Source organism: Gopherus evgoodei, chromosome 13 (genome assembly GCF_007399415.2).
Source record: "Gopherus evgoodei ecotype Sinaloan lineage chromosome 13, rGopEvg1_v1.p, whole genome shotgun sequence".
Taxonomy (NCBI): domain Eukaryota; kingdom Metazoa; phylum Chordata; order Testudines; family Testudinidae; genus Gopherus; species Gopherus evgoodei.
Window position 1 is genome coordinate 5,271,872 of NC_044334.1, and position 12,478 is coordinate 5,284,349.

General features: G+C 37.0%; 1 protein-coding gene across 1 annotated transcript in view; it reads left to right on the forward strand.

The window, feature by feature from the left end:
• The window catches only part of HECTD4 (HECT domain E3 ubiquitin protein ligase 4), a 110,373-nt gene that overhangs the window by 44,539 nt on the left and 53,356 nt on the right, over positions 1-12,478 (forward strand). The window contains 9 exon segments of the mRNA XM_030582336.1: positions 2,320-2,425; positions 3,175-3,295; positions 4,410-4,538; positions 5,743-5,867; positions 7,132-7,285; positions 8,165-8,265; positions 9,305-9,503; positions 10,970-11,089; positions 12,362-12,466. Coding sequence (XP_030438196.1) covers positions 2,320-2,425; positions 3,175-3,295; positions 4,410-4,538; positions 5,743-5,867; positions 7,132-7,285; positions 8,165-8,265; positions 9,305-9,503; positions 10,970-11,089; positions 12,362-12,466 — 1,160 coding nt within the window.

Consider the following 12,478-nt stretch of genomic DNA (forward strand, 5'->3'; position numbering starts at 1 on the left):
ACTGAAGACAGATTCCACCCGTTCATTGAATCGGCTGCTGAATATTTGAGGCAGGTCCAGAAAGGATTTGACAAAGCTAATTCTGTAATTGAAGTCTGTGACAAATATGACAACAGTAACTCTGTGAAAACTGCAGAAAGACAGTGCTGGAGAGGATTTAAGGATGGATACAAGAAATACCAGGCCACTGGTGGACATCTTGTGCCTCAGTGAAAAAAAGTTTCTAAAGTTAGCATCCAGTAAGCAGTCACTTGTAAAATTCCTCTGTGAATTTATGGTTCAAAATCTACCTGAGAGTGTAGAAGCACACCCAGCACAAACACTCCTTGATTGAGTCTTTTCCAGTGATGAAGGAGCAAAGTCCACCACCAGTAGAGGTATTGCAGAAGCCCAGAACTTGCACAGCACTCAAGCTGAAGTGGGCAGAAGGATGTTTCTGCATGCTGTATGTACCAGTATGGCATTTGAGTCTCTTTGTATCAAAGAAACTGTAGTAATTAGGTCACCTGATACAGATGTTTTGATCCTTGCTGTTCTCTTCTTTCCAAAAATGGAAGATATAGATAATGTGCGGATTGAAACAGGTACCATTACCAGCACAGCTGACAAGTGTTGCTTCATACCCGTGCATACAATTTGTGATGCACGTACTTCCAGTTGTACATATTAACAGGATGACTGTGTCATCCCTATTTGGTGCTCAGAAAAAAATTATGTTCAATATTGTCAAAACAAAGGGAACTTACCACTTACCGCTTGCCAAACTGGGAAACAGTGCTGGACAAGCCACAGTTTTTGCAGCAAGGAAGTTGGTAGCAGTGCTGTGGCCAGACGAAAAAAGAAAAGACCCACAGAGACCTGAATTGTTTGTGTCTCAATCTAGCCATCAAAAAGGACAAGTCACTGGCCAAACTCTCTCACCATGTGAGGACAGTTTTGAAGAGCTTATCAAAAGAGCATCTTGTCAAAAAAAGATTTGGATGTCTTTGCACATAAGTAAACCAGATATTGGATCACCATTGCAACATGGATGGAAAAATATGGATGATGAACTACTTCCTGTATTCTTCAAGGGCCCGATGGCATCTGAGTTTTTATAAGACCTTATTTGTACCAGTAGGGGTCACTGCACATTCAGCTGTCTATAGCCAGGACAGTCTTCCCTGCATAGACCTATGTACATGCCAAGGCAGTAAAGATTATGGTAACCCACTCACTCTTGACAGAGATCATAATGATGAACAAAATGATGATGATAACTAAAAATGTCACCAGTGCTAAAAAAAAAAAAAAAAATTATATAGCACACAGGTTAAGAAGAATGTGTCTCTACATCTGGATTTATTGCTTAGATTGTCCACAATACAAAGTTTGTTTTAAAAAGTCAGAAGATATATAGTGCATAATCAGGAATAACCCAAATTAAGGTGAATACATTTAACAATACAGTTTAGATATTAGAATCCGAATACTCGAGTACATCACTAATGAAAAATTATACAGAGAGTTGGTTGTAGAAAGCAAATATAGGAATGAGTATAGATTGTCCCTCAGTAATTGAGCATTTAGGGTAGATTGTCCAGTTGGAAAATACAATCCATGGAGAAAGTATTTCAGTTACTTTCCCCACTGTGCTTCTCATCAGCACTCCAGCTCATCCCTCCTGGTATTGCCAATATCCAGGGATGTGTTCTAGGTAGATGTCACTCGATCACCTGATGGCATCCAACACCATGAGTTGCTGCATCAGCCGTATGTAGCACTGACCGATTCTACATTCTCTCAACACTCACTCATTATTGGGGTCCCATGCACCCAATGATACCTGTACAAGTTTATTATTAGATTTTGTTTTACCCTTTAGATTGTTGTGATGCATTGAGGTCACAAAGAAATCAGGTGTTATGTCTTGAAATAATACATAAAGTTTTTAAATTAATAGAAACAAATTCAAATACTTCAAAGTGGTCCTTTTAATGTGTTGATGGTGGAAACGGCACCAGTTGACAACTGCATATCATACTTCATCTTAAAATAGACATAATAAGCTTTGATATGCATGTGTATAGAGAGCCTACATTGTCGACCACGTTGATGGTGTCTTCCACTCAACTAAAATCAGTGAGTCGTCTCAAATTTAAAACAGTACTGCATATGTAGTAAGTCCAAAACTGCTTGTATGTCTGTGGAGAATCACAATAAATTATAAGCACAGTTACTGTTAGTCTGTAGTCTGTCCAGTCACATTCCTTATGAATTAATAAAAATTGTATCTAAAAAAGTCTGTTTTACAACATTTTTCATGTTCTGCCATTGTAGGAGAGAGAAATAGTGGGCTCTCCCAACTTCGTGATGTGATCCTCACTAACTTAGCTGAACAGCTTCAAAACAACAGATTTGGAAGTGAAGATGACGATCATTACAGGTGAAGTGAAATAACACAGTTGTCGCTCTTAATTTGTATTGAAGTGCATTTGGCTTGTCAGCATTATTGTAAACTGAGCTACTTTCTGTCTAAACAACTTATTCCCTTAGTTACTGCAGTTTTAGCTAATGCTAGCCTTGTGGACATACTGTACAGTTTGCTAAAAGCACTGAATTCCCTTAGGGGTTTGAGGTATTGTGGAACTTTTGGAGATTTCTGTAGAACTACATAAGTGGTGTGGAGGAGACTTTTGTGAATTCCCCGATTAGTTAAATGAGAGCAGATGACGTTTTATAATCTAAAACTGCACTCCATATTACTGTTTTAAATGTCACTCTTCAGCACTAAGACTATCACCCTCAAGATGCTCTAACGTTTACTTAAAGATTGATGTTTGGAAGGGTGTTCTTTTTATTAAAAAAGAAGGCTTCACTTGATTTGGACTCTCTGGAAGTACAGTGAACAAAATGAATGCAAAATGTACTGATATTTTAAACAAGCCAGAGCTATATCTATCTTGTATTATACTGTGGTAAGAGAGATTTTATTTTTCAAACATCTTTGATATCAGAGTGCTTTGATTGAGCATATTAGTGCTTGAGCATCTCTGATGCAGTCATTCTGTCAGTGTAACCTAATTTGTAATACGATTTGTCAAGACTTTTCAGGTGTGTTGAATGTATCAGTCATTAATTTTCTTTAATTATAAATCATCAACATTTCCTCATGTCTTTCCTGCATTTTTAAAGATTAAACGATGAGCTTTTGCATTACATTCTCAAGATTGTTGTTCGAGAATCTTGCTTCTTAATCACCAAGTGCCAAATTGTATCTAAAGATGAATTTCAAAGACTTCTTTCAACTGTGCCTGTAAGTAAAATGTATTTGTTGAAAATATTCAATTTGGTCAAGTTTTCTTTTGGTTTCTTGATTCCAGCCATCCATTCCCTTTTATGTAAAAGTATAATGAATACAATAATACAGTCTTGAAAAAGAATAGGTGAGGGAGTTTTTAAGTGCATATTGTTGCAAAAATAAAACCTGATTAATATTACTGGATTAATATGCTCATGAATAGAAAGGGGGCAGAACACTTTCATTACAAAGAGATCTTGTATAATAGTGTGAAAGCAGGTTTACATGTTGATACATTTTCCCTGGCACCTTGCAAACTGTTTCAGTTTTAACATTTATTTTTGTATAAGGTCCTTCAAAGTTTCACAAAGTGATTTACAAAATGGATTAGAATGTAGGAGAGCCTTTAGAGTTGTGTTTAATTATGCACACAAGCAGAGAGGAATACTGTATGCTCAGAGCTGGGAGATGAGTAAAGAGTGAAATTTTTAGTAGTAAAAATTCACATAGATATTCTTGCAAAACTGTTAACGAGTAGGAGAACATGAGGTTGCAGTAATGGGGAAGTAATAAGTGGGATGAGGTTTGGGATCTGTTGTTTTCAGATTTACTACAGTACTTTACTATGTTAGTAAAGTTACTAATTCTCATTTCAGTCTCGTTGACCTGCACTCCTCGAATCTCACAGCAGAGACTGTGCGTCTCCTTTTAGCAAAGATTTCATGGTTGAGCTCTGCAGTGAGGTCTCATGTTAAGACTTCATTACTTTTATTATATACACTGCAAAACATATACACAGGCACATTTAGTATTGAATTATGACTACATTTTTTAAACAAACAGTGCTTTGTAATGCTTCATTCTTTTTAAATGCTTCATCTACTTATTAGTTCACTAAATACTTGGGTCTCCCAGCCTTCAGTATGAATTGGTGAGAGTCTGCTGATTTAACAAGAACTATGTAACTCCGTGACAATAATTTGTTCAATAGCAGGAATTCTGTATCTTTCTTGTACTTTTTACCCCTGCTTGTTTCCTTTTTTATACTTAAAAAAAGCACAAGGATTGCCTGTGCCAAGTCTGATTTAAAGAGTTCAGATAATGTAAAATGTGCTTATTTATATTAAAGGCTGCATCTTCATGCTTGCGGTATCTGATGGCTGTACAGAACCACCTTCTGAGTAATACTGTTTTGATTAAACCTGATGAAAATGATGACAGTGACAGCTCCTTGCAGGGAGAGACATTGAAGGTACAGGTAAACACCGAGTTTTATTCTAGTACTGCTTTCTACGGCCAGTGTTCTTCTGACAGTTCTTTAGTTTCAGGAGTGCAACTTACTGGTAGAATCTGTTTTGTGTTGTCATTTTTTGTTGTGTTGAAGAAGTTATATAGTGGAAGTCAATACTGTCCCAGACTTCAGCTTAGAATCTGTGATTGTTCTTTATATAGTTTCATTTGACACTATGTTGTTAGTCTGCCAGCTTTTCCCCTCTAAAATTCTGTGTGAAGCTGTTTCATACTTGGCTGTTAAAGAATGTAAGGTGTCTTCTGGACTTCATGTATTTTTTTAATGTCATATTTAGACTAGTTTTGGAATACAATTTTAGAAAACATTAACTCTAGAGATTTTTATATATAAACTTACTGCTTTCAGAAGATGTTTTGGCCTCCTGTAACTATTGACTTCACTCATAAAATTTTTGCTGTTTTTTAACTAAAAATGGAACGGTATTTCCCCTGGTCTCTATTAGCATGACTTTGCTAATCTTCAGAGCTTGCTGCTAGGCCCATCTTTTCTCCCTGTCCCAGAGGGAGCTGGGGGAAAGGTGAGGTTGGGGGATTATGGTGATTATGATTTGAGGTTTACTAAATTGTGACTACATTTACACCGCTGCTGGAGTAGTGCTGCCAGTAGATAATTGTCAGTTTTGTCCCAAAGCTCAGGTTGTTTTTGTAACTTCTCATAATCTTACTAATTGTATTGCTAATGTCATTGGGCTGTTTCTGTCTGTTGCTTTTGATAGGCATTTGTATGCTTGTTATCTAATGCCATTTATGTTCAAGCTTATTGAGTAAATTCTAAATGTTTCCGTACTATTGTCTGTCTTTTTCACTATTCACCCATGTTCTCATTGTTCAGTTTCTCTCTACAGTTATCCTCATACCTTCTAGGACATTCTATCACCATTGCAGTACTCTGGCTGGCTACTTTCCTGTGCTGGACTGGGGACTCCTTCCCTCCCTAGAAACTGCGTGTGCATCCTGTAAATGCACCTGGTTTCTCCCAGCACTTTAGGGCTTAGCATTACAAATCAAATTTAAGTCTTGGATGAATCCACTACCATAGGCTTGCCAGGTCACATTATCATTATTTAATTTGGAAACCCATCATTTTGTTCAGTTGTCAGTTGTTTATTCTCTAGGAATTTAAGTATTATTGTATAACATTTTGTACCTAGGAGCTAAAGACCAGTATTTTGGCACTTGCTACACAAATCCTGACTGGATGTGATGAAGTTTTAGAAATGCTGCAACAGGTCACTACAGCTCTTATAAACAGTGACATTTCTGACAGAGAGCAGAGGTAAGACAACCTGATTTCATACTTTTAGCCTGAAATATATGAGCTGCTGCCCATTGTGTGAACCAGCTTGCTTAGTAAAGGGAAGCTAATACTATCAGAATTCTTACCTCCCTCCATTTTTGTTTTTAATTTAATGATCAAATTATTGAAGGGCTTGGAGCTATTTCTTAATATGAATTATCCTTTGGCATCCCTAAGGCAGCCTTCCTTTGGAGAGCTTTGAATCGGGCTTTCTGTAAATTGATTTCAGTCATATTAACATAATATACAGATCAGCAGAGACACTCGACAATCGTAAGTCTCTTTAGCTCTATAGTGAGTTCAGTTACTTAGCTAAGCACTATAAACATTATAATAACTGGAAACAACCTTAATTGCCAGCATCTTTTTGGAATCCATCCTGCTAGAAATTCTGTAGTTCAGGGTCTTTATCTCCTGAAGATCTCCTTGGCATCAGCATTTGTATCAGTCACAGTCCTTGGTGCTACTCTAATACCCTTCATATATCATCCAAGCAGCACCCTCTGCCCTCTTCCTTTGGGCAGAAAGTGAAAACTGGGACTGGAAAACAAAAAACTCTCCAAAATCTTATTGAGGGTTCTGAAAATGTGTCCATGTTGAAAAAAGAAGAGTTAGGCCTGAAAATATCCAGAATGAAGGAAGGCTTTTCTAGGGAAAATCCTGTTTCAGACTCTTTAAGCTTTGAGCTGCATATTCTGTTTGCACCCATAGGGTCTGTAGTGTGTTTTTGGAACACATCCCTTTTTTTGGACTGCTCTCTTATTGTCATACATACAGACTTGTTTTTGTGGGGTTTTTCCTCATATGTAGTCTTGGAGACTCGGATGTCTTACAGCACTTATATATTGTAAGGAGTTGTGGACTGGGCCCTATGTCTACCTTTGTGCTGGTACAATGCATAGCACATTGGGGGCCTTGATCCCAACCAGAGGCTCTGGGCACTACAGTATATTAAGAATTTAATTATCATTCAGCGAACAGTCTTCTAGAACTGTCATTGCTTAATAGGAATTGCTTAACAGAAAAGATTGTGAACCCTATCATATATGTTATGAGATACTGGAGTGTTCAGTAGATAATAAAATAGATTTTTCTCAGTACACTTGCACATAAAAGTATACTGTTGCACTTTGAATAATTTACTTACGCAATCTGATTTGGTATTAAACTCTTTTCTTCAAATAAAAATAGTAGTGGGTCTGTGAAAACAATTGCTAGCGTGTACTTTTGACTCTTGTTGCAGGTTAAAAGGCTTGGAACAAGTTACCAAGGCTACTATGCTTGGCCACCTGCTTCCAGTATTACTGACATCTCTGATGCATCCAAATTTACAGACGCTAACCATGGCCGATGCACTGATGCCTCAGCTGGTACAGCTGGTACTTTATACCAGTCAGGTATGGCCTTTATACAGTGGATTGAAGTATACATATTTTTAAAACAAATTTAAACACATAAATATTAAACTTATCAGTGGTATTCTCATGAAGGATACCAGGGAAAAATGTCAAGACTAAAGAATAGTGGTGAAATATTATCTATACTAGCTCTCCAAAATGAGCTGTGCTGTTGGTGGGGCTCTTCCACAATACCAAGATTGATAAAATTGTAATAAGAACTAATCACTTGTTATTGTTTTGAATCAAAGCTGTCCTTGTGTTGTTAACATACAAGGAAACACATTTTAAGGTCTAGGGTGAAAAGACCAAGTCCTTATACATTCCAGCTAGCAGCAAATTTCTCCAAATTATTAACACATAGAGAATTTTCTAATTTGTGATAGTGTTTACATGAACTAAAATACATGTTTCTCTTAATTTGTTAGCTCAAGGGCTCTCAAACTTTCATGGTGAGGATAATATCCTACAAGAGATTTTCATACGCCCACTTCCCTTCGCATGGGCAATTTCACAATGTCCCTGTGGCAACTATAGCAGTTGTTTATATGGAAAAGTAATAATAGGAAAGCATTTAATTTATTTTTAGCTTTTTAAAAAATATGTGATTTAGCCACTAGGAACAATGAGGAGAGCTGGTGGCACGTTTCCAGCCAGCTATCTACAAACCATCAGCAAGTGGTCCATGGATCACAGTTCAAGAACTGCTGCTTGGCAACTACCAGTAACAGAAACAGATGCTATCCATTGTGCCCCATCCAGTTTAAGTTACAGCATTAATAACTATGCTGCGTAATATTAACAAGCTTCAGAAACCTACATGGTTCTTGCAGTGAAACGTGGTGTTTGTGTTGTTAAAATTGTTTGTGTTTGTTGCAGACGGCCTTGTTGCTTAAAACCCAGTCTCCAGTTTTCTCAGAGGTGGGCAGTTCCCCTAGTGGTACGTCAGAGCAGAAGGGCAAGCTGTTCCCTGAGGAGAGGTGATTGCCTCTTATTCCCAATATTCACGACTTTGATATTGAAAACACTCATTTTTTAATTATGTTGCTCCTGGTCTGACTATTGCTGAAGAGTGACTCACAGAAGCAAGAATCTTAAGGGGTCAGCATTACAGTAGTCTGAATCTACAAGCAATTTTACATAACAAGACTTTACAAAGTGCATTTAGTTTTTTGAAAAGAAATAATTTCCCATAAAGAGTTGAAATATGGGTCTAATGGGAAGCTTAGATGAGTGTGGCATGTGTGTGTGCTCTCTAGCTTTTGGAAAGGATTTCTGCATGCTTGAGCCCCAGGTCAACATATAGAATCATAGAGAGCTGTATAACAAAATGTGGTTCACTGTAGCAGCATATTTTAAATTCGTTGTGATTTTTAAGTAGTAAAGGGCAAGATGTAATTTATCTCTAGTTCTGGTTTTAAATCTTAGGTCACAAATGAAAAGAATATAGTCTCAACGTAAATCCAGCTATCGTGTGCAAGTTTTGTTTAATTTCACATTTAGCTTTTCCTATTTGCACTGATAGTTTTGAAAGCAGTTTTTCTGAGATATGTTAAATGCAACCGCTTCCTTTGCACTCCAGACTTATACAGACTTGAATGAAATGTTATGTATATATTCTTTATGGTGATCTTATCTTCTATCAAGCATTATCCCAGGAGGAAAGATGGATTATGTATTAAAATTCAGAGACTAGAGCCAGTTTATAGTACAATACATTACGTTAGATATAATTTTTTCCAGGGATTTCTAGACTTCTAAAACTATGACATATCCAAGTTTACTGGTTACAGCTTGACATGTTTTATTTGTAATTTAAAGAGCTTAGGTTATTTAAGATGCCATTGTACCCTCCACACACCTGCTTAAAGTGATTAGACAAATATTTTGTTTGCCATTAATAACCCAAAGAAAATTATTAGGCTTTTAAAAGCATCTTATGGTGGTGTTTGAATATATAATACATAACGATATGTGTACATCTTCAGTACTACCTTTTAGCTTTTTCTGTAATTTCAGAATGCTAGAAGAGAAAGAGGAGCCAGGTTTTCTCACTGGCTTGAAAATCCCAGCTCCGTGGGCTGCTGGGAAAACTGTAGAAACAGTGCATCCTGTCAGGGACAACTATAAATTTAAAGAAACTGTACATATTCCAGGAGCCCGCTGTTTATACCTTAGATTTGATAGCAGATGTTCTTCACAGTATGATTATGATAAGGTAAGCAAGGGCCAGAACAGAAACTTCTTTATTATGTATCTTTCATTAATGTTTCTCATTTTCATCTTTGCTGCTCCTCCTCATCCATGGCACCTATTACTAGTAATGAGGATGATGTGGGAGGTTTTTACTAACAGCAACACTAACTAATTACATACTGTAATTCCACAAGGTCTGATTGTCCCTAGAATCCTAGAATTTAGAAATGAAAAGAAATTTAGGGTAGTAGGCAGCTGTGAATAACTTCTCAGGGGAAAGGTGTCAGTCTCATCTAATAGCACGTGTAAACTAGGTTGCATTATAGACTAGAAAATATACATTGAGGGAGCTATCCTGAAATGGCAAAGAGATTGGACTCGATGATTTAATAGATCTTTTTCATCTCCGATTTTTGTGGGGGATAATTTCTGTAATTCTATTAAGAAAAGGTATGGGCTAAACTTTTACAAAGGACATTTTTGGAACATAACGTCCAGTGACTGTCACTGTTGTCTAACAGGAAACTTAGTTGGTAGATCCTTAAAGAATTAGGTTCCATACAGAACTTTTCTCCTAAGATGCTGGAATGTGGTGATGGTAATTCAATGGAAGAAATGTAATAACCGTCAGAAAGGTTACCTCCTCCACAAACCCAGACCAACATTCCCTATTGACATCCATTTCATGACTGCTTAGATTATTCCTTTTTATTGTAAAACGTGTTGAGTTCATTCTCCTTTTTTTGGTCATCCAGTTTTCCTTATTTCTTTAATGTTAATTTAGTTGTCTCCTTTGTAGATCAGCACAGTTTGTTCAAACTGGGCAGAACTGGAAAGGATAACTGTCTGATTATAAATGGCTTGTTTACATGGATTAATATGAATATGTCTTTTCAATTTCAAGAATATAGCTAATGAAATACCACCCTTATTTTCTGTGTACACTAAGAGCCACTTACACTGCTTAGTAATTGTTGCTGTGTATTCTCTAACATTGTAGTTTGAGTTCTGTAATACCTAATCATAGACTTACTGGGTTTGTCACCAGTAACTTTTAAGCACTTAAAAAAAAAAATTGGGCCTCATCAGGTCTCCATTGAAGTCATTTGCAAACTGTTAACTCCCATTAACTTAAAAAGGAGGAGGATCCAGCCCTTTATTTAGAGAGGCAGCGTGTTCTTGTGGGCTGAACATGGGACTCTGGGAGCTAGGACTGAATTCCTGATTTCTATTCCAAATTCTGCCACTGACTTCCTGTGTGACCTTGGGCAAGTCACATAGCCCACTTTGCCTCAGTTTCCCCATCTGTAAAATGGGGATGATAATACTTGCCTGGCTGCCTATCAACCTCACAAGGCTGTTGTGAGGATTTGTTTCTTAATATTTGTGAAGCGCTTTGAAGTTGTAAAGCGCTGTGTAAGTGCAAGTATTATTATTAGATTTTTTGTTTTTCTTTTACAGTCTAACAGTGTATTTTATGTTTTGAAGTTGGTGATCTATGCTGGTCCTAACACAAACAGTAGGAAGGTTGCTGAGTATGGAGGCAATACACTGGGATATGGCAGCCGTAGTGTCTTAGGAACGGGTTGGCCGAAAGACTTAGTGAAGGTACAGTATTACAAAACAACAATATTTCACATAGAAAAGTCACTTTTTGAAAACTGCATAGAGATTATTTTTAACTCTTACTTTTTTAGCAGTGGAACCCAAATATTTTAGTGCAAGCTTATCTTTGAGAGCACTCACTAAGATGGTGTTTATGTCCTTGGGGAAGGAACTCTTGTCCCATACAACATTACAGTTGCCCATATTTTATAGGAGCATGGCACTCATTTTGGCAATAATCGCATTTGATGATCAACATCTTGTAGGGGAATCAGGAAAGAACTGCACTTCCAATCTTGGAGACTTTCAGGACACTACCATTCCCCATGAGTATATATAGCAAAAGTCCCTGCTGACCCTGAGGCTATGCAAATAGTCTCTAGGACCATAGGGATATAGTTTTAGGACTGCATACAAGCCACTAAAAATATTAAATATAACAATTTCTGCTTTCCTACCCATTTGTCTGTTTTTTTTTAAATCAGTTAATATGCATTTTTTGGCAACATACATTTAACAGGAAATAGAAATCTGAGATTCTCAGAAACCTATAGGAATTTCCAGAGCTCTATCAAGATTGGTGAACTTAGAATGTATTCAGTATGTTCTCTCTGACTTATGTAGTTGTGGTGAAGTGTAATCCTGACTATTGTCCTATACTAAAATTGGATGTGTACTTGATAAAACATATGACATTGTCAAAAAGGAAATCTAGAGGTGGTTGTTCTGTTAGACAGCAGTGCTTTGACTTTCAACTTGGAAGTTCTAATCTTGGGAACACACTGTTCCAGTGGCTCAAATTAGCAACAATAATGTTATTTGTCAGAAATTACATAGTTTTGTTAGCAGCCCCTGCTGTTTACTTAAGTAATTTTACTAGCTTCCTCTACTTGAAGAGCTTGCCTGCCTGTTTGGCCACAGGAAAGGAGCTGATGATTATTGCCTGTGCTCTCAAAAAGAAAATGAAATGTTTTAGTGGAAATTTGTCTGCCTGGGTTAGCTATCATAGTAGCCATGTGGCAACAGATTCTTTCCTTTGCCCCACTGTAGGCAGTGAGCAGCAAAACCTAACCACGGTGTAATCAGAAATGGATATTTGCATGAAAAGGGGAAGAGCTTAATTAGCATACATAATTGGAAATAAAGAGAATTTTTAAAATAAAGCAACTGTCATTCTTTTAAAAATTAATCCATAAAATAAGCCAGTTTTATTTAAAAAAAAAAAGTGTTTGCATTGTTTTAAGTGTCTTTTTTCCCCTCCCTTTAAAATTTAAGGTGGAAGGGGATATAGTCACCTTCTCCTTTGAAATGAGGAGTGGCCGTGAGCACAACACCCCAGACAAAGCTATGTGGGGCTTTGCTTGCACTGTTCGAGCACAGGTACTGTCAATA